Raw genomic sequence first — 23456 nt, 5'->3', positions numbered from 1 at the left:
GTTTGGGAATACAATTGTGTAATCGAAGTTTTTCTTTTTAATATTTCACAAACTCTCGATTGTTTGCAACTGAATTGATGCTCAAACTTGTCGCATACACGTGGATTTGCTATACACATTTGGGTTTGCAAGTCAGCTACTCAATCTTGTCGCATGCTCGCTTTTCCTGATACATAAGATTATGTCGAAGATGATGTTTGTCTTAGCTAATTATGCCTTGTCCAAAGAATAATTGAGCGAGTTCTCATGAATGATACGTCCTTCATTTTATCTACCAGGGCCATACAGCCTCTATTATGTTCAAAATTAAGATTGCCTAATCAACTTTCTTCTATCTTTTAGTGAAAAAGATATGCACATATATACATGTATATTTAGAAAAGGGTTTTTCCTGGTGAAATTGGTATCCTCAGAGCATTTATATATAGAACAGTATAATGGTATGATTGTGGTATTTTTGTGTGTAAATATTTGCAAACTCTTGGTTGAGATGACCAATATCTTTTGTGTGTAAGTTTTATACTCGATGGAAACAAAACTTGTAGGTTCTTTTACCTTGTCGCAACTCAGGTATATTACGTGAGCTTGATATTGAATACCGTCACTTTGTTTCCTTAACTTATTCTTTATTTATTTCTTTCCTTTTGTTTGTTTGTGATATGTTTTATGTCCTTCCTTCAATTTTTAAGATCTTTTAAATTAATCAGTGATATCTTTAATGTCAGAAATGGCTGTTCCAGAAGTAAACATGAGATTGCTTGGTGAACTTCAAGAAATGGGATTTCCGCTGGCTCAAGCAACAAGGGCACTTCATTTTTCCGGTCTGTCGATTAACAAATAAACAATAATTGTGTGGATACATGCTCATATCGAGTAGGGTTCAGAATGCTCCTTAGGGGACATCCCAATGGCATAAGTTTCATCCTTGGTATGAAGACACTAAATTTTGATTCTCATCAAGTTACCTACCAGAAAACTGTATAGGATACATAACCTGGAGATTATTGTAGTAAAATTAGATCCTTTTCACTCTCAATGAAACTGGTCAGGTGAAGTATGAGGTAACACATCAATCTAATGAAAATAGAAGTTTATTTAACAGGGAGACCTGCTCATAAGTTGCTCGTCTTTTGTGTATTATAGTTACTGGCTCAACATATGTTGTGTTGTAAAATTATATGTTAAAAATTTGTTAAATCTTTTTGGGGACTAAAATGGGAGAGAGTTAGGTAGTCATTGTTGAGAGATGGGTAGGGTAGATTTCTAAGTTTGTTTAGAGGTAGATATTGAGGACCTGAAGGTTGTCTTTAAATTTCTACAAATTGAGGAACCCTAGTTTATACTTGTTCTTATAAATGTGTATGTTTGGTAGTTTTTGTCATTTGAAACTTGAAGAGATTTTTTTCTTGGTTAAGATGGTGTAAATACATAGCCACTATTATTTGATGTACACTGAGTAAATTCATTGGGCATATGTAATAATCTACAAAGTATGTGTATTAGTAAATACTTAGAAACTCTATGTGCGGGCTCGCTTCCTAGGAGATTCAAAACCTAGTGATAAAGGAGGCTAATGTATCCCTTTATCACCAGGCAAAGCTAAGCACCTGGAGATTTTGTGACAAAGCTAAACACCTGGAGATTTTGTGAGTGGGCTCTCCTTGAAGGAGGTTCAATACTTGGTGACAGCAGAGGCCGATGTATCCCTTTACCCCTAGGCCCAAACCAAAGGAAAAGACTGCTTCTATTATTTTGTATGTGTCCCCATATGCCTGCTTGTTGTAACTGTCTACATGCTTCTAAACTTGGCATATAAAACTAGCTAATGAATTTGAATATGATTAATTGTATTTTTAAATTTAAAAAGTAGTGTTATGGCACACAAACTGATTGCTGAAGCTCCAAACCACTGAAACGCTTATTGAAAAAACTTCTTCATTAGGTTTTGGATAATTTTCATGTGTTATACTCATTCTTACAAATGCTTTTCTTTTGCTTCTTATATAAATGAAGAAATATACTTCCATTTACTATCTTTAAGATGATAGCTTAAGTATTATTGCCTTATGAGAGAATGCATGAATCATAATGCTCAGACTGTCTTTTTGGATGCACATTTCATGCACAATTTTTATATTCTGGGACATAAGTTTTGCACATTGCAGTTTCTGAGACATGCTTTTAAATTTGTCAATTCTTATAAAGGATTAACGTTCAAACTTGTGCAAACTCATGTCCATTTCATGGGGTTAACATAAAATTTCCCTTCCTTTTCCAGGCAATTCCAGCATTATCGATGCTATAAATTGGCTTGTTGACCATGAGAATGATCCGGACATAAATCAGATGCCCTTGGTAAGATGACTTCATCTCAATGGGGTTCCTTCTTTCTGTTCATGCATAATTTCAGGTGTACTTAATTGTATCCTTGTTTTGGCTGTGGTTCTAATTTTCTCCTAGAAAATCTTGGCTTCAAATTTGGTGCCACATTGTTTGAAGCTTGAAATAGATCTACTGACAGGAAGATGGCTTTATTATTTGCATTTAGAAATGGTGACACATGGTTTTGGCCTACCCCTTGTAACCTGGCAACTATATTAGAAGAGGCACTATAAAGTAAGACTACTTGCCGTGGAATGTGATCTTGGGTTTAACTTACTAGAATCTGGAGTTTATTGAATGATATAATACTGACTTAGAAATAGGATTTACGTGATCAAAGTTGAATGCTCACCAGCTTGCTGAATTCTAGAATTTCAAAAGTTGAGATCTCCTTTATGTAAGACATGTTAGAGGCAGAATGATCATTTAGAAGGCTGATTGTTACACATGTTATTCAGGGTGTTGTCCTTTTAGGAACTATACCTCTATTTCTTTCGGACAAATTTCCATAGTGTGATTGTTATCAACTTCCTCAACACATGGACAGTAGATATGACTTAGCTTCTTAAGTCCTTGTTTCTGATCTCATCCATAGAGGAGAATGCTGAACCTCTTCCATTATAGGGATTAGCACACATGGTTCTTAATTTCTGTATCAGCAGGTTTATCTATTGGAGAAAAAAATGTATTAGGCTGTTGATATTTGTTTTTTGTTGCAACCTTCTTTTTACAGGCTCTGTTTTAATACACAAGTAGCTGGAGTCATAGGCTTCTATAGATAAAACTTGTGAACAAATACCGTAGGAGAACTAAACTTTTCTCCCTTAATCTTCCATTAGCTAGTGTTAAAATTATATACAGAAAATTCCTACAAAATCTCCTAGATATTCTCCTAATTTACAGCAATGATAATCTTTATCTAATGTACAACACAAACTTAAATTAAATAAGAATATTATCTTGAATAAAATCTGCATTATCTCGGGTCTTCTCCTTCTTGAAGAAGGAGTCTCTTCCAACACTCCCCCTCAAGTTGGTGAATAGATGTCTATCATTCCCAGCTTGTCTCTTATTACTTCAAATCCTCGTTTCTGCATTGCCTCGGTTAAGATATCTGCCTCTTGATCTTTGGTAGGAACATAAGTTAGTCTTATATCTCCTGCTTCTATTTATTCCTTGACAAAATGCCTGTCAATTCTCACATGTTTCATCCGGTCATGCTGTACTGGATTATTCACTATACTTATAGTTGATTTACTATCGCTATAAAGTATTTTTGGTGCTGTGATCGACATGTCCATATCCTTCATCAATCTTTCTAACCAAATTATCTTACAAATGCACTGTGCAATGGCTCGATACTCGGCCTCGGCATTGCTATGCAAAACAACATGTGGCTTTTTGCTTCTCCATGTGACTAGGTTTCCCTATAATTTTGTGCAATACCCTGATATGGACTTGCTGTCTTCAACATATCCTGCCTAATTTGCATCTGAATAGCTCTTTATTCCTCTTTCACTACTTTTCTTAAACAACAATCCTTTCCCAGATGTGCCTTTAAGATATCTTAGAATATGATAAGCAACTTCTAGGTGTCTTTTGGTTGGAGAATGTTGTCAGATCTAACGGATCTGGCAAGAGTTTTCTCAAGAATTCCGCAAGGAATTCTGGAGTTATGATAGAAGTTCGATCGTAGGGAGAGAGAGAAGTATAGAACGAGAGAAAGAGAGGGAAAATTAAGAGGGAAAATCGAGATTCAATTCATTCATGAGCTCTTTGGTGGGATCAGTTTCTATTTGTACTGATTCCCACGGCAAGTTGAAGTCTCCCGCCAAGCGCAACTTGCCTCCGCGCCACTTGCCAACATGCGTGGCATGAGAGTTAGTTATTCTGTTACAATTATTATATAGGCAAGGTCCATGACAATACCCACCCCTTGAGGAATTTCTTGTCCTCAAGAAATACAAAGTAAACTTGCTACCCTAGGAAATTGCTGGAGTAAGTCTGGAAGGTACTCCCACGTGTTGTCAGCCATGGGCAGATGATGCCACTTGACCAGTACTTGAATTAAGGGTGCCCCTTGCCGGTAGATGACTCTCCTGTCGAGGATAGCTTCTGGCTCAGTTGTAGGTTCTTGGTTCTCGTTGGCAGCTCAAGGCTCACTGGTTGGCCCCCCATGTATTTCTTGAGTAAGGACACGTGAAATACTGGGTGGATATGGGAACTGTCTGGTAGTTGTAGTTTATAGGCTACCTTGCCGACCTTTGCTAAAATGGGAAAAGGGTCGTAGTACCTTGGGCTGAACTTGGTTACGGGTTCGTTGGTGATGGCCTTTATATGAGGGCTTCTGAGCTTCAAATACACCTTGTCATTTATTGAAAATTCCCTTTCGCTTCTGTCTTTGTCAGCTTGCTTTTTCATTCTATTTTGTGCCATAGCTAGGTCACGCCGTAGTTGTTGCAGTAACTCTTGTCTTTGCTGAAAGTAGTCATCCACTGCTGCAACATTAGTTAGCTCAGGTGGGGTTGGAAGTAGGGGAGGTTTGTACCCAAAGAGAGCTTCAAATGGTGACATTTTGATGGAACTGTGGTGACTTGAGTTGTACCATCACTGGGCTAGAGCTAACCACTTATACCATCTCTTAGGTTGTTGAAAACACAAACATCGTAGGTAATTTTCCAGACACTGATTGACCCTCTCGGTTTGCCCATCCGTTTGAGGATGATAGGCAGATGACATGTTCAATTGGATTCCCATTGATTTCATCAACTTTTGCCAAAAGAGACTGGTAAAGACTTTGTCCCGATCAGATATTATGGTGCGAGGAACCCTATGTAGCTTGATGACTTGCTCAAGGAACACTCGTGCAACTTCCTGAGTGGTGTAAGGGTGCGATATACCAATAAAGTGTGTGAATTTTGTAAGTCGATCAACCACCACCAATATACAATCTTTACTCTCTGATCTGGGAAGACCTTCAATAAAATCCATAGAAACACTCTCCCAAGCTTGCTCCGAAATGCTTAAAGGTTGCAGTAACCCTGGTGTGGCCACGGTTTCATACTTGCACCGTTTGCAAGTGTCACAAGTCATTACAAACTGAGTTACGGTGTCTTTCAATTTAGGCCAAAAGAATAGTTGTTTTACCTTGTGGTAAGTATTCTGAATTCTTGAATGTCCTCCCAAAGGAGACCCATGTAAAGCTTGAAGGATCTTGTCCTTCACTTGGCGACAGTCTCCCACTACTATCCTCCCCTTATATCGGAGCACTCCATTATGTTGCTTGTATCCTGTTCTACTGTTAGGATCCAAGATCAATTGCTCGAGGATCCTTTTGATGCGGTCGTCTGCATCATAATTGTTGGCCACCTCCTGATACTATCGTTGTGATGGCTGGTACCTCTCCTCGCTCCTAACATCTTGAAAGAGCATCTGCCACCACATTATTTTTGCCCTTCTTATATTGTATAATGTAATCAAGTCCCATCATTTTTGCCATACCCTTCTTTTGTAGCTGTGTGTGGAGTTTCTGTTGCAGCAGGTACTTTAAACTCTGGTGGTCAGTCTTGATCACAAATTGACTACCCTCTAGATAATGCCTCCACTTCTCCACTGCCATTAAGACTGGCACAAATTCCTTCTTGTAAATACTCAAGCTCACGTGTCTTTGAGCTAGTGCTTGGCTGAGAAATGCTATGGGTTTGCCTTCCTGTATCAGTACCGCACCTATACCGTTATCACATGCATCGGTCTCGACCACAAAGGTCTTGCTGAAATCTGGTAATCCCAATACTGGTGCCTCGCTCATGGCTTGTTTTAACTGTTTGAAAGCTGCTTTCGCTTCAGGCCCCCATCTAAACCCTTCCTTTTTAAGCAACTGCGTTAGGGGTCGACTTATCATTCCATATCCCTTCACAAACCGCTTGTAATACCCAGTCAGGCCTAGGAAGCCTCTTAATGCTTTGAGAGTGGTTGGTCTGGGCCATGCCTGCATAGCTGCCACTTTTTGCGGATTAGTGCTAACCCCTTTTCCTGATATGATATAGCCCAGGTATTCAACTTGTCCTTGTGCAAATGAACACTTTGACTTCTTAAGATACAATTGGTTGAATCGAAGGATCTCAAAAGTAGCCTTGAGGTGTGTAAGGTGTTGGTCAAAAGAATGGCTATACACGAGTATGTCGTCAAAGAATACGAGAATAAAATTTCTTAGGTGCGGTTCGAAGATCTGGTTCATTAAGGATTGGAAAGTGGCTGGAGCATTTTTGAGAGACCAAAAAGCATTACCAAGAATTCGTAATGGCCTTGGTGGGTTCGAAAAGCTGTCTTATGAATGTCTTGAGGGTTCATTCTAATCTGGTGGTAGCCTGCCCTCAAATCTAATTTAGAAAAAATGGTGGCACTCTTTAATTCATCTAGGAGATCTTCAATGAGGGGAATGGGAAATTTATCTTTGACAGTTAAGGCATTCAATTGTCGGTAATCTACACAAAAACGTCACGTTCCATCCTTTTTTTTAACTAATAGAACCGGGGATGCAAACAGGCTATGGCTGGGTTGAATGAGAGAATGGTGCAACATTTCTTTAACTATTTTCTCTATTTTTGTTTTATGTGGTGGGGGATAACAATAGGCTCGGGTGTTGCAGGGTTCTGTTTGAGGTTTCAGGATGATGGAGTGGTCGTGGGTTCGAGGTGGAGGTAAGGTCTTAGGCTCTTTAAAAAGATCCTCATATTCAACCAAAAGTAAATCAAGTAAGTCAAGTTGGTTTACCTCCCATGCCTGTTGGGTTGGACTGCTGACCACCAGCCTGAGTTCTCCTACGTTTACTGGTTCCTCCTCTTCCTCTTCAAGTGCTTGAATGGAAAAGAGTTGGGTCACACTGCTCATTTTTTGCTTCAGTATCCTCTGCAGCCGTTTTCCTGTAATCATTTTACACATTCCCACTTCCTTGCTCCCCACTATAGTCATTCTTTTTCCCTCCTTCTCGAATGTCACCTCCATCCTATTAAAATCAAAGCATATGGGGCTCACATGCTTCATCCAATCTACTCCTAGGACCACATCACAGCCCCCCAATTTGAGTAATCTAAGATCAGTTTCAAAACTTTCTCCTTGCATGGCCCAACAAAATCCAGCACATGCAGATTTACTCACCACCTTACTTCCATTTGCTACCGTCACTGTGAGAGGTTGTGTACTAATGAGAGGGCATTTCAATTTTTTTGCAGTTTCCTCATTTAGGAAACTGTGGGTGCTCCCACTATCTATGAGAATCATCAACTTGTATTCCCCCACTCTTCCTTCCACCTTAATGATTTTGTTGTTAGCCAATCCCCGCAATGCATGCAATGAAATTTCTCCATTATCTTCCTCTCCTTCTTCCTGTGTTTCCGTTACATCCTCTTCTTCAAGACTATCCTCTTCGCCTTCTAGCAACAACAACTGTTTCTTGCACTGATGCCCCGGAAAATACCTATCTCCACATTTGAAGCAGAGGTTAGCCTGTCTGCTTTGTTCCATTAGTCTATCCCCTTGTACTTTAGGACCCATCGATGGCAAGCCCTTCATCTCTTGCATGCCCCTGAAATTATCTCTTCCCTGATTCCTTCCCACGGGAGTCAACACATTGTGAGTTCCTCTCCTATTCAGCAACCTTTGTTTTCTCATAATCGCTTCCACTGTCAACTCATGCAACCTGGCACTATCGGTGGCATGTTTAAGGGTCTTTGGTTGCAAGACCTTCACCATAGGTCTCAATTCCTCGCTCAATCCACTTATAAAGCTTGAGACAAAATATCTTTCTTTGAGATACGGATTGTGGTTGAGCATCAGTGCTTTTAACTCTTCAAACCTCCTTTGATACTCCGCCACCGATCCTCCTTGTCGAATCTTATTGAACTCTTCTACTACATCAGTCATTCCCCTTTCTCCAAACCTCTCACATAATTCCTTCGCGAACTCTGCCCAATGGCACTCCTTCTTCACCTTGGCCCATCCTTGATACCAATATCCCCTGCATCGTTGAGATAGGCTACAGCTAAAGTCACCTGCTGCGGCTCCGGCACGTCGTACCATTCAAAGGCTCTTTCACACCTCCTCACCCACCATCTAGGGGTGTTTCCGTCAAACATGGGAATATCCAATTTAGGCATGGGTATTCCCGGATGACCTTGGACCCTAACTACTCCTTGTCTTCGTCCGACTATAGTTTCTCCTATTTCTAGTTGATCCTCCTCCATCTCGGATGTTCCCGGCCTCTTTCGATTCGTCCCATGGTTGGGAAGAATCGGTTCTTCTCTGTCTCGAGGAGGAAAATCATGCGAGAGACTTACCTGGTGCTGTCGGGTGAACATCACCATAAACCCCTGTAATTGCTCCCTGATCTGCGCTCCCACTCTTCACGGATTTGATTGACTGCTCCATCTAGTTTGCGGTCAATGGATATGATCGCTTCATGGTTGTGATTGGATCCAAGCTCCAGCTGATCCACCCTCGCCGTTAGGTTCGACACCGTGGAGCCAAACTGCTGCAGCTGCATCTCCATGTTCTTCATCCTGGTACCCTCTGCCATCTTTCCAAATTCACCTTAATCGGAACTGGCCCGGATGGGCTCTGATACCAAATTGTCAGATCTAACGGATCTGGCAAGAGTTTTCTCAAGAATTTCGCAAGGAATTTTGGAGTTATGATAGAAGTTCGACCGTAGGGAGAGAGAGAAGTATAGAACGAGAGAAAGAGAGGGAAAATTAAGAGGAAAAATCGAGATTCAATTCATTCATGAGCTCTTTGGTAGGATCAGTTTCTATTTGTACTGATTCCCACGGCAAGTTGAAGTCTCCCACTAAGCGCAACTTGCCTCCGCGCCACTTGCCAACATGTGTGGCATGAGAGTTAGTTATTCTGTTACAATTATTATATAGGCGGGGTCCATAACAAATGCATGAATTGGTTGATTATACATACCGCATAGACAATATCTGGCATTGTATGAGATAAGTAGATCAATTTTCCCACTAGACGTTGAAATCTGCCCATACCAACTTGCTCCTCTTCATTCTTTCCATCTTTATTCTTCCAATTTGGTTTTAAAGGAGTGCTAGCCGGCTTGCACCCGAGTTTACCAGTTTCCCTCAAAAGATCAAGAGTGCATTTTCTTTGTGAGATGAAAATACCCTCACTGCTTCTTGCTACTTCCAATCCCAATAAATATTTTAAGTCTCCCAAGTCCTTAACTTCAAATGCCTCTCTTAGTTGATGCTTCAATAGTTCAATCTCTTGATGGTTGTCTCCTGTGATAATTATATTATCCACATAGACTATAAGAATGACATTTTTTCCCTCATAATTTGTCTTTATAAATAATGTGTGGTCAGCTTGTCCTTGTCTATATCCAAATTGCTGTAAAGTTTCATTGAATCTCTTGAACCATGCCCTTGGTGATTGCTTGAGGCCATATAGTGATTTCTTTAGCTTGCAAACTTTCCCTCTTGTATCTTCTCTTTCAAAACCTGAGGGAATCCTCATATAAATTTCTTCTTCTAACTCACCATTCAAGAAGGCATTTTTAATGTCTAATTGGTGAAGTTTTCAATCCAAGTTGACTGCCAATGATAGTATCACCCGAATGGAATTAGGTTTGGCCACCAGTGCAAAAGTTTCCTCATAGTCAAGTCCTTGAGTTTGAGTAAAGCCTTGAGCTACAAGCCTAGCCTTGTATCTTTCAATTTTTCTATCTGATTTATATTTTAACAATAAAGACCCATTTGCTCCCAACGATGTTCTTTCCATTGGGTAATTTCACTATCTCCCATGTGCCATTCTTTTCTAGAGCATGCATTTCCTCTATTACAGCTTTCCTCCATTTTTCCTCTTGTAAAGCATGATAAATATCCTTAGGAATACTCACATTATCAATGCTGATAGTAAAGGCCCTGAATTGTGGGGACAATTTGGAGTACCTAGGAAATTGGTGATAGGATGCTCAGTACAAGATCTGGTCCTTTCCTCAAAGCATTAGGAATACCAAGATCTGATTTCTGCTCCCTGTTTGTCTCTTGCTCACTGTTAATACCTTTAGTATTCCTCTCGGTAATTTCAGGACTTTTCCAAGGTTCAGATAGGTTAGTAGGCTGAGAATCAAGAATTCTTTGTTGAGTAAACCTTTAGAGGTGGTTTACTTTAGGGCTGATCATTCTCCTGATTTTTGGTTTCTTTATTTTCTCCCCCTTGACAGGTTTGAGGTGAAGGAATAGGGGCTGGACAAGGTTCAGATATGGTTTGAGAGGATTCTTTGTCACGAATAGGTGTAAGGACAGTAGGAGACAAATCTGGAATAGGTATCAATGGGTCCCAATGAAGTGTTGTTTCAGTGAAATTCTGCTGGGAATTGTCATGGAAGAATGACTTATTATCAAGGAATGAAACATCACAATAAACAATAAATTTTCGGGTACTAGGGTTGTAGCATTTATATTGTAATATCCTAGTATTTTGAGAATAATAATAATTAATTTTTTGGTATTTAAAATATTTTTTGACATCCATTAGAGATTATAATTGAGAAAACTAATGGGCTTAGAGTTAGTGGGTTAAGTTGAAAAAGGAAAGGCTAAGTAAATGGGCTTAGAATTAGTGGGCTAAGTTGAAAAAAAGGAAAGACTAAGTAAATGGGCTTAGAATTAGTAGGCTAAGAAAGTGGACTTAAAATTAACGAACTAAATGAAAGAATAATCTATTCAAAAGAAGATTTAGTGGAAAATAATTAAGGTGACAAAATAATTAAAGACAGTGGGTGAAATAATTGAGAAATTTGGGAGACAATGTAGGGTGTGGACAAATAATTAAAGATTATGGGTAAGATTTAGTGGAAAATAATTAAGAAAGGTGACAAAATAATTAAAGATAATGGGTGAAATAATTGAGAAATGTGGGAGACAAAGTAGGGTGTGGACAAATAATCAAAGATAATTGGTGAAATAATTGAGAAATGTGGGAGACAAAGTAGGGTGTGGACAAGTAATTAAAGATTATGGGAGAGATTTAGTGGAAAATAATTAAGAAATGTGAAAAAATAATTAAAGATAAGAGTTGAAATAATAGAGAAATGTGGGAGACAAAGTAGGGTGTGGACAAATAATCAAAGATAATAGGTGAAATAATAGAGAAATGTGGGAGACAAAGAAGGGTGTGGACAAATAATTAAAGATTATGGGAGAGATTTAGTGGAAAATAACTAAGAAAGGTGACAAAATAATTAAAGATAGTGGGTCACTACAATTATGCTAAGCTTAATTCAACCTTCTATAAATAGAGGGAATTTGAAAGGTTTGAGGACTTAAATTAGAAAGAGAAAGGTTGTAAGAAAAAAGATTTGAGAGTGAGAGAGAGATTTGAAAAAGAGAAAGAAAGAAAATAGGAAAAAAAAAATATAGAGAAAAATACCAAAAATTCCTAGAAAAATCCTATAGGTTGGGTTTAGTAATTCGTGTGAAAATTTGTGGCAGAAGATGTCGTTGGATACACAAATCGAGGCTTCGTCGCAGTATAGAAGAATACTGAATTGCTCCGTGGGAAGGTGAGTTATCTTCGAAAATTTCTTCAAAAATTCTAGAAATATAAGAATGATATTTTAGAATTGTTGATGATGAAATTGGAAGAGAAATGCATGATTGGTATTTATTATGGATTTTTGAGGTAATAGATGCTTGAAAATCAAAGAGAAAATGAGAAATAAATAGAACATGGATTTTGAAAATTATGAGGAAAGTTCTGGGGCTTAGGAATATTGTTTTAGGAATTATTATGAAGAGAAATTGAGAAAATTTTATGAGAAAGTATTTATTTCATAATCTTGAGGAAATAATAGGAGGAAATGGGAGAAATTAGGAAAATTAGAAATCTGATTTTTTTAAGTAATTATGATGCCCAGGGTATGTCAAGGTTCATAATTGAGTACGATTAGAAGTCCAACGCGAATTTTGAGGCAAAATTACGCTAGGGGCAAAATTGTCTTTTTGCAAGGTAAGTGGTACTTTCTAATTGGATTTAGTTTTATGAAAATGATTGGTTTGTAAGTGGTTTGACCCAAAATCCGATTTTATGTAAATGATTTTGCCATGTTGTCATGCCTTGATGTGAGTATGTCATGTAGATTGCATTTACATGTTTTGATTTATGAAATATGCACATGAGCATGATGAGATTTACGGTCATACGTTGCATGGGTTTGGGATTAGGTACTGCCGCCGTTGCTTTGCCAAGGATGCACTCATACACCCCGGTCTGGTAGGGAGACTGTAAAAATGGCGGGTAATCTTAAGGTGCAATCAATTCAAACATGAGAGTTATGATGTTATATGCATTGCATACATACATGAGCATTAAATGTTTTGTTTCCTTAGATGATTCATCATTTAATTTGGGCTTTGTCCCTGGAATATTCAAACGTTCTAGATGGAGATTGTAGCAGAAACGAGGATGAATGAGACATGAAATGACACTTAACAAAGTGCATGATGAGTTGAATGTATGTTATATAGCCCATGTATTTAAGTTCTGCTACTTTGAATTCTGAATGTTTTGAGGAATGATGATGTATAGTCTCATTTATAGTTAGTGATGATGTATAACCTTATTTGTGGTTAATGAGAATGTAAGAATTGATTTATGATTAATGTTAAGATGTTAGGTTTGATTTTAGCTTTCGCATTTAATGTTTGTGTTGATTCTCTTTCGAGATAAATGTATGGAAATTTTGGAATGGATAAGAGCAATGATATGGTTTAGTTTTAGTAGTATTGAAAAAAAAAAAAAATTATTATCCCAGAATTGTTCTAAGTTATAGCGTGTTCGGAAAACGGGGAGTTACATATATCCTTTTTGATTAGGTGAGTACCCCACAAATACACACTTGGTAGACTTAGGATCCAACTTGGACAGTGTTGGCACATTGTTGTGAACAAGAACAATGCAACCAAACACTTGAGGAGTAAAGGAGTTTAGGATTCTATTATGATGAGGAAAAGTTTCAAGAAGTACATCTAAGGGAGTCCTAAACTTTGGAGTCTTTGAGGGAAGCCTATTAATGAGATATGCAGCTGTTAATATTGCTTCTCCCCAATAGGAATTTGGAACCGAACGGGTAAACATAAGGGCTCTTGCTGTCTCAAGAAGATGACGATTCTTTCTCTCGGCTATCCCATTTTGTTGAGGGGTATATGGGCATGAGATTTGGTGAATGATACCATGCTCGCTTAGGTATTTGTTGAAATCATTAGAGAAATATTCTCTTCCATTGTCTGTTCTCAATATATGAATTTGAGTTTGAAAGACATTTTTTATCATGAGATGAAAATTTTGGAATACAAGACAAGTTTCTGATTTGTCTTTCATTAAGAAAACCAACATATCCGTGGATGATTATCGATAAAAGTGATAAACCATCGAGTGATAGTGAAATTTGAGGTTCTAGATGGTCCCCAAATATCACTATGAACAAGATGAAAAGGTTTTGAAGGATTGTAAGCATGATTAGGATGAGAGGTTCTGGTTTGTTTTGCAAGAATGCAATGTTCACAAATGAAATCTTGAATCTTATTGCCAGAAAACGAATGATACAAACATCTAAGATAATCCAAACTTGGATGTCCCAAACATTGATGCCATAACAATAAGTCTGAATTAGAAACAATAGACAAGGAAGATGAAATAAATGACCTAAAAACAGAAGAATAATTTGCTCTTGATGTTTGATAAAGTCCCTCTCTCATCTCAGCACTGCCAATCTTCCTCCTCGAGGTTAGGTCCTGAAAAATATAACAATTTTTGAAAAACGCCACCATACAATCTTTATCTTGAGTTAACTTACTAACTGACAGTAAGTTGCATTGGAGATTTGGCACATAAAGTACTGATTTAAGGGATAATTCTCCAAGATTTACTGTTCCTTTTCCCTTTACACAGGATATGGTACCATCATCCATAATAACATTAATCAGTTTATCACAGGTTTCATACTCAGAAAACAATTTTAGATCACCTGTCATATGATCAGAAGCACCTGTATCTATGATCCAGCATTTTGTAGGGCATTTTGTAGGGCATTTTTTAGACAATAGAGAGTATATTTTAGTACCTTTTCCTGTCAAAGACACTGTTGGATTAGGATTCTCCGGGATTTCAATTTGAGTCACCTTGGTTTGGTTTAGCAAGCTTTGTAGAGCCTCCATCTGAGCAGCAGTTAGACTGAAATTTGCTGCACTCCCTTTTTCAGCTTTCATCGTATAGGCTAATTGTGCTTCTTTTCTTTGACTTCTTGGTTTCCATCCAGCCGGCTTTCCATGGATTTTCCAACATGTATCCTTAGTATGGTATGGCCGATTGCAGTATTCACACCATTGTTTTTCTGTGGGGTTCTCTCCTTTAGTTGCAGCATATGGCTTTCCTCGGAAACTACTTAGGGCTGAGACTAAAGAATATACCTCATTGTTAGACTGCCCTAAGCTCGAGAACATCACCTTCTTTTGGCTCTCTTCCCTTCTAACCTCTGCAAATGCTTCTCTCATTGTTGGGAAAGGTTTTGTTCCCAACAATCTGCCTCTAACCTCATCTAGATCCGAGTTTAGACCATGTAGGAAGTCAAACACTCTCCCCTTCTCTACCATCTTCTCATATTTTGTACTATCAGCAGCACACTCCCATTTAATCTCATGAAATAAATAACTTTCTTGCCATAACTCGGTTAAGGTATTAAAATACTCAGTGACTAAGTTTATACCTTGCTTGGTTGTTCGTATGAGTGATTTAAGTTGGAATGATTGAGCTGTATTCTCCAAATCAGAGTAGACTTCTTGGACTGCTTGCCAAATCTCACAAGCCGTCTTGTAGAAGACGGGTCCTTCCTATCTTTGGCGCCATTAAGTTCACTAACCAAGCCATAACTGCGACATTCTCAGCTTCCCATATGCCATATGTTGCTGCATCTGAATTCGGTTTAGGCGTGATACCGGTTAGGTAGCCTTCTTTACCTTTCCTTCTAACAATTAAGAGCACAGATTGTGACCATTCCCTATAGTTAGCCCCATTTAACTTGTGTTGTGTGATCTGGAGGGATTGGCTATCCATTGCTACTGGAATAATGGATCCATGATGGTTGATCGGAGAGGTTGCAGAAGAGGTCTCACTAGACGAGACCTTTCTTGCCATTCTTCCGACTCAAGACTCCTTCAAGGAGTTGAAGACACGAATGAAAAAAAAAATCCACAAACCGTGACTCTGACACTATGAACAAATACTGTAGGAGAACTCAACTTTTCTCCTTTAATCTTCCATTGGCTAGTGTTAAAATTATATACTGAAAATTCCTCCAAAATCTCCTAGATATTCTCCTAATTTACTACAACACAAATTTAAATTAAATAAAAATATTATCTTGAATAAAATCTGCATTATCTTGGGTCTTCTCCTTCTTGAACAAGGAGTCTCTTCCAACAACTTGTATGAATTTGGGTACTGTGTTCTGCTTTTCCTTCTTTGTGTTTATTTTTCTTTGTGCTTTTGTTTTTGGGCAAACGTATCCAGGTTCCTGTGGACATTGATATTCAGACCTCTGATCCGTCTCAAATAACAGAAGAAGTGAAGTTAAAAGCAGAGGAATTAAGGTATATTTCTTTCCTTCGTATTGAAGTCTTTTTTGCCTCTGCTTTATAACAATTGCCTTGAACAAGTTTGAGTTTCTGTTTGATTTTCCCCTTTAAAAACCAATACTCAGGTAAGGTTTGTTAAATTCCTTTCTCTGGTTCATAATACTGCTTTTAGTTGGTTCCCTGTCATTGTTACTATTTTGGCTTCTGCTTTGTTGCAGGGACCAAAGGCACAATAAGAAAGAAAAGGAAGAGAAGAAACTGGAAAGAGAGAGAGAGAAGGTACTTGAAGTAGTCTTATTTTTTTCTTTTTTGTCAATATGAACTCTTCAATTTATTTTTATTTTCTGGTTCAGATTTTGAATTTTTCCTTGCTAATTGAATCTTTTGAGGAATATTTTAGCTACAGTTCAAGGTTTATTTTCCAGATCCTGAATGTTAAATACACAGTTATAGTAGACACATAATACAAGTTCCCACTTTGACTGTTATTCTTGGAAAAAAATATATTTTCTTTGATGAATAATGCTGATATGAAATGGTGACATATTTCAATTTCTTTGAGTCATAGTAGTGTACCATCTTATGTATTATTTTTCTCATCCTATTACTTGAATATGTTCAATAAATCTATTCTATAACAATCTCTTGGTCTTCTGTTAATTTCATACATTAGGTGGTGGGATCATGATGGACAAAGTGTTAAAATGTTTTGGGAACTTTGATTTTACCCTATGGTTTTCAATCTAGAATTATTTTAAGATTTCACCAATTTTTTCTACCAATTGTCTATTGACTCTATTTCAATTCTGCAATTGGCCATATTTTACAGTTTGGCTTTAGTTTTTTCCATTTTTGGCATAAATTACAGAAATTTTTGCATCCTATATCTCTCAGATTGGGAACCAAATTCTCCTCATTTTTCTCCTTCATCTTCTTCTTTCCTGCTGCTGCTTCCCTTCTCTGTCGTCTGCATGGGTATTTTGCACTAAGAACTATAAACATATGGGCATTTAGATCTGTGATTTAGTAGTTTTGCATTTACAGGAGAGGAGAAGAGCAGGTAAAGAACTGCTTGAGGCAAGGAGAGTTCAGGAAGAAAATGAAAGAAAGCGGTATGTCTTTGACCTGCGGTTCATAGTCTATATTGTAGGTAATGGGGACAAAGGATCCACAATTTATGGGATCCCACAAATTGAGGGATCATGTGTCCATAATTTCTAGGGTTTTTTTTTTTTTTCTATCTTTTAGTTTGAATAATGGGAGGATTAGTGGATTATTTTGTATGTAAGATGTTGTAGGTTGAGGTTTATTAAGTTATTGTCTGTGAAGATATCATAGTAGTTCTATTGTCTGATCATATGGTATTAGAGCCATCCGCAGTCGCCGCCGATCTACCATTCTTCTAGTAGACAAGTCGGCCGCTGCTATCAAAACGCCAAGAACAGAGAAGTTTTGGCATCCGTCGTCGTCATCCCGACGTTTGTCAACTTTGCCCTCCGTCGCTATCATCGCCTGGCCCAATGTCACCATCGTTGACCTCGCCGCCTTTGTCTGCAACTTTTGTGACCATTGGACATCACCACCATCGATTGGGCTTCCACGGCTACTCTGTCCATCATCGTCACCGACCTTTGATTGGCCATCCCCTAGAGCCCAACCACCGTTGCAGCTGCCACACGCTGCCCTTCAGATCTGTTCGCTAAGACTGTTTTTGCTCTGATCTCCCTCTTTGGTTCTCCAATCGCGACATTGTCACTACCATTGGACTCGTCTCTCTCAGCCCATCTAGATCCCAAAGGTTTTGTCACTGTCGGCCGCCACCACCACCGCCGGTTGCCGCCCGTCGCTTGTCACCAACAATCGTTGTTGTTGCTCTAGCGAGCTTCTGCCACTGCTCACTACTCCTTCCATCTCAATCCTCTTCTTCATTTGTTTGTGGTAGTTTATCAGACCGTAGACCTCAGATCTAAACCTCAATAGTCTCATATCTGGTTTGCAATAACCCACTGATTTTAGACCAGCTGACCATCGTCGCCGATGTGAATTCCAATAACCACCATTATTGATAAAATGACCACTTCCACTTCATCCATAGCGGAATCGACCAATATCCCAACTGTCTCCAATCCTCAATTATCCTTAGTCTTTGGTCATTCTGAAAATCCCTCAATACAAATCACCTCTCATAAATTGAATGAGAGCAATTTTAGAGAGTAGTATCTGTTAGAATTATTAGTATAATTGAATTATTATATGTTTGTGTTTTATTTTGTAATTAGGATAAGCCTATAGGTGTTTAAGGTTTGTTATGCCTATTATAAATAACAAGCTAAAAGAGGCTAATTTCTTAGGTTTTTCTCTTATAATTATTTTCTCACATAGTATTAGAGCCACTGGTGAGAAAAACCCTAGTTGTCGCTGTGTATCTTTTTCTAGCGACCGTCAAACTCTAGCCGTCACCGTCACTACCCAATACTAGAAACCCATTGTTCTGCCACTTTATCAGCTCGATTTTAAAAATGTCTTTCTTCATGGTGATTTGCAGGAAGAGGTCTATATGGAGCAACCACCTGGTTTTGTTGCTCTGGGAGAGTCTAATGTAGTCTACAAACTCAAGAAGTCTCTCTATGGTCTGAAACAATCTCCACGGGGGTGGTTTAGCTAGTTCAGCACTGTGGTTCAAGTCTTTGGTCTCACTTGAAGTGAAGCTAATCATTTGGTTTTCTATTGCCATTCTTCTTTCTTAGTTGATCAGGTTGGAATACATAAGCTGAAGGAACATCTACATCAGCACTTTTAGACCAAAGACCTAGGCCGGCTTCGGTATTTCTTGGGTATTGAAGTTGCTCAGTCAGGAGGTGGTACCCTAATGGATCCGAATGTTTGACTCGTGCCGGGACAGGGGGAGCTTTATTCAGACCCTGGTAGGCAAGTTGAACTATCTCACAGTCACTCGTCCCAACATTGCTTTTGTTGTGAGTGTAGTTAGTTAGTTCCTTAGTTCTCCATGTGATTCTCACTAGGATGTTGTTATTCGGATTCTGAGATATATCAAAAAGCGCCGGGTAAAGGGTTACTCTATGAGGATAAGGAACACACAGATATTTGTTGTTATGCAGATGCAGATTGGACAGGATCTCCTTTTGATTGTCGGTCAACCTTTAGATATTGTGTTCTTGTGGGAGGAAATCTGGTTTCTTGGAAAAGTAAGAAACATAATGTAGTAGCTAGATCTAGTGCAGAGGTAGTGTATCGGGCTATGGCTAATGCAACTTGTGAGCTCATCTGGCTTAAACAACTCTTATAGGAACTCAAGTTTTGTGGAGTGTCCCTTATGAAGCTTATTTGTGATAATCAGGCTGCCTTACACATTGCTTCCAATCCAGTGTTCCATGAGCGAACTAAGCATATTGAAATCGACTGTCACTTTATTAGAGAAAAGTTGGTTGAAGGTGTTATTGTTACAGAATTTGTTAACTCCAATGATCAACTTGAAAATGTCTTCACCAAGTTTCTAAAGGGTCCTCGAGTGGAATATATTTGTAACAAGTTTGTTGCATATGATATCTATGCTCCAACTTGAGGGGGATGTCATGAACCTAGGGTTCATGACGTGCTAAAATTGGCATTCGGAGGGATCCAAGAGGCTTAGGATTAGGGACAAAAAGTTTAGAGGGATATTTGGACAGAAATGGGGAAGGATGTAGAGAGAAATGAGGGAGAGATAGAAGAATAGAAGAGAGAGGAAGAAAAACGAGAGAGGAAGAATGTTAGAGAGAAGAAATTAGAATTTCAATTCCATAATTTTTCAGCATACCCCAACAAACCAATAGCAGTAGCCTTATATAGGCATTACAAGCTCAATAGCGCCTAGCACATGCACCCCATGTCCTTCTAAAGTATCTCCTAACTATTATTATAATACTATTACTATATTGTCCTTTAATTACTACTTGGGTCTTGACAGGGGAGTGTTAGAATTATTAGTATAATTATAATTATTATATGTTTGTGTTTTATTTTGTAATTAGGATAAGCCCATATGTGTTTAAGGCCCGTTATGCCTATTATAAATAACAAGCTAAGAGAGGCTAATCTCTTAGGTTTTTCTCTCATAATTATTTTCTCGTAATATCAATCAGTATTACTTGTGATAAAGGGAAGAGGAAAGATGGGATATTTAATAGGAGCAACGACATCACCTCCATCAGATTCTATCACCTATTGTGTATAGGAAGCAAAAAACTCAATTGTGATGGCATGGTTGATAAACTCGATGGAGCAAAGGATTGGGCGTATGTACTTGTTCTACCAAACAACAAAAGAAGTGTGGGATACAGTACAAGAAATGTACTCAGACTTTAAGGATATATCACAAATTTTTTAGGTTTGCTCTAAGATTCGAAACACTCAACAAGGTATATTATCTATCACCAAGTATTTTAATACGCTCTCAGAACTGTGGTAGCAAATCGATCTGTTTCACAATATTGAATAGAAGTGTATTGATGATGGAGTCCTATACAATAAGATAGTAGAAAAATATCGAATATTTGATTTTTTACAAGGGCTGAATCAAGAATTTGATGACGTTCGAGGAAATATACTTGGCACAAAGCCTTTACCTAACCCAAAAGAGGTGTTTGCTGAAGTTCGGCAAGAAGAAACAAGGAGAAAAATAATGTCCTCTCTAGTACAGAGCTTATCCACTGAAATAACAGCCCAGGGATCTGTTTTAACAGCAAAACGAAATGAAAGATACAATCCAAAAGGAACTCTTGGAAAGGACAAGTAGACGTGGTGTGAGCATTATAAGAAGCCTAACCATACCATAGACATGTGTTGGGATATTCGTGGCAAGCCCCCAGATTGGAAGTCACGAAGCTAGAGGAGAAAAAATGCTTATGTGGTTGAGATAACAACTGGTGCTGCCTCTCAACCATTCACAGCAGAGCAAATGAAAATTCTTTGAAAACTAATGACTTTCTCATTAGTTACAAAAGCCTCCAAAACTGTCCCATTAACTTCTACTAGCTCTGCAACACTTACATCACATAAATGTATTATTTCCTTATTGTCATGTAAAGACTCACATGATATTTGGATAGTGGACATATGTGCTTTTGACTATATAACAAGCTTCACTACAGGATTTAGTAACTATCAACCATGTAAGGAAAATGTTGGTATTATTGTAGTAGATGGGTCAATGTGCACAGCAACAGGGAGATGAGATATGGAACTCAATCGGTTGAAATTGAATTCAGTTCTTCATGTTTCAAATTTGCAGTGCAATTTACTTTCAGTGAGTAAATTAACCAAAGATTTGAACTGTTCAGTAATGTTTTTCCCTTATTGCTGAAAATTTTAGGATTTGTCATAGGAAAGGGCGATTGGGAATGTTGAGGAGCGAAATGGTCTCTATTACTTGTCAGGTGTTGGTTCTCTAATTCCAATGTTTTGTTATGGCATCATAGATTAGGTCACCCCAGCTTCTCTTATCTAAAGCGTTCGTACCTTCATTTGTTCGTTAATAAAGATCCTTAATTAGTCCAGTGTGATCATTGTACTCTTGCTAAACAAACCTGTGCATTTTATCCATCTCACACATACAAACCTTCTACTCCATTCCATTTAATTCATAGTGATGTGTGGGGACCATTACGAGTGTTAAATTTAATCGAAGAATGATGGTTTATTACCTTTATTGATGACCACACCCAGGTATGTTGGGTTTATTTGATGAGAGAAAAATCCAAAGTGACTACTTTTTTTAAACAATTCCACAAGCTTGTCACAAATGTTTTCTAGTCATCTATCCATATTCTTTGAACGGATAATGGTAGAGAGTATTTATCCCATGAATTGTATGAATATCTCTAAGAATATGGGATCAAAGTTCATGTGCATTTACTCCTCAACAAATGGGGTTGCTGAGAGGAAAAATCGTCACCTACTAGAAATTGCTCGATCCATCATGTTTGCTAGTCATGTTCCGCACTCCTTTTGGGGTGAAGCCATTCTTACATCAATATTTCTTATCAATCGTGTTTCCTCCAAAGTCCTTCAATACCGAACGCCCCTCAATACATTATTATCTGTCTTTCCTTCCTCTCGGGTTCATAATTCTCTTGAATCTCGTGTGTTTGGGTGTGTGGTATTTGTCCATAATGTTCAACCCAACCGGGGCAAGTTTGATCCTAAAGCTCTCAAATGTGTTTTTTTTGGTTACTCCACCACACAAAAGGGCTATAAGTGCTATCATTATTTTACGAAACGGTTCATGATCTCATGTGATGTTGCCTTTGTCGAAGATCAAACCTTCTACCCCCAAGTTTCTCTCCAGGGGGGAGGTTAATTCTCAAGGAGACAAACATTGGGAACCCAATTTCTTCAAGTCCTTTCCTTCGATCTCCTCATCCTTTCATTCCCAATCAGATTATGTGTCAAAAAACAGTGATGATATAGGTCAAGGGGGAGAATCTAACACTATTGACCCAAAAGCAATTCTGGTTTACTTTAGGAGGCCACAAACTCCAATGTAAACTCAAAGAGTATGAACCGATGGCAGATCCCATCACGATGGATAATTAAGAAGAGGATGAGAAAAATAAGCCATGTTGTGAGGAAGAAGAACCTACCAATAACATTGATCTTCCGATTGCCATAAGGAAGGGGGTGAGGTCTTGTATGAGAAATTCCAAGTATCCTATATTGGATTATGTTGCATATCCTAAGTTATCAAGAAATTTCAAAACCTTTGTTGCAAATTGGAAGAAAGTTGTGCTACAAGAGCTTGTAGACGTTGAAGATAATGAGACTTGGGAGATGATGAAGTTACTAGAAGGGAAGAAAACAGTTGGCAGTAAATGGATCTTCTTAGTGAAGTATAAACCAGATGGAACTATAGAACGATATAAGGCAAGACTAGTAGCATAAGGTTCTACTCAAACTTATGGAATTGATTATGAAGAAACCTTTGCACCAGTCGCCAAGCTTAACTCAATCAGAGTTCTATTGTCTATTGCTACTAATTTAGATTGGAAATTACACCAGCTAGACATCGAGAATGCTTTTCTCAATGGCACATTAAAGGAGGAGGTATATATGAGAGAATCACCTCGGACTTGGTTTACACGGTTCGACACTGTTATGAAGGATCTTAGATACAACCAAGGGCAAGCTGATCACACCTTGTTTGTGAAGAAGAATAAATTAGGACAACAAGCAATACTCATTGTGTATGTAGATGATATGGTGATCACGGGTGATGATGAAATGGAGATTGAAAATCTCAAAAAGAGACTTCAAATTGAATTCATGGTAAAAGATCTTGGGGAACTTAGATACTTTCTTGAATGGAGGTTGTAAGAAGTCACAAAGGGATCTTCATTTCACAAAGAAAGTACACACTTGACTTACTTAAAG

At 38.2% G+C, this 23456-nt stretch overlaps 1 protein-coding gene across 3 annotated transcripts in view; it reads left to right on the top strand.

The window, feature by feature from the left end:
- LOC127813874 (uncharacterized) overlaps positions 1–23456 on the top strand; it is a 28315-nt gene that overhangs the window by 395 nt on the left and 4464 nt on the right. Inside the window, exons 2-7 of one of the 3 annotated variants that reach the window (XM_052354972.1) lie at positions 726–821; positions 2279–2355; positions 12621–12704; positions 15964–16043; positions 16247–16307; positions 17073–17140. In XM_052354972.1, coding sequence (XP_052210932.1) covers positions 726–821; positions 2279–2355; positions 12621–12704; positions 15964–16043; positions 16247–16307; positions 17073–17140 — 466 coding nt within the window. The remainder of the gene's footprint in view (positions 1–725; positions 822–2278; positions 2356–12620; positions 12705–15963; positions 16044–16246; positions 16308–17072; positions 17141–23456) is intronic. The other 2 variants (XM_052354973.1, XM_052354974.1) reach the window with 2 other exon arrangements.

The sequence above is a fragment of the Diospyros lotus genome, chromosome 12 (assembly GCF_014633365.1).
Source record: "Diospyros lotus cultivar Yz01 chromosome 12, ASM1463336v1, whole genome shotgun sequence".
NCBI lineage: Eukaryota > Viridiplantae > Streptophyta > Magnoliopsida > Ericales > Ebenaceae > Diospyros > Diospyros lotus.
This window is presented reverse-complemented; position numbering and strand designations above follow the sequence as displayed.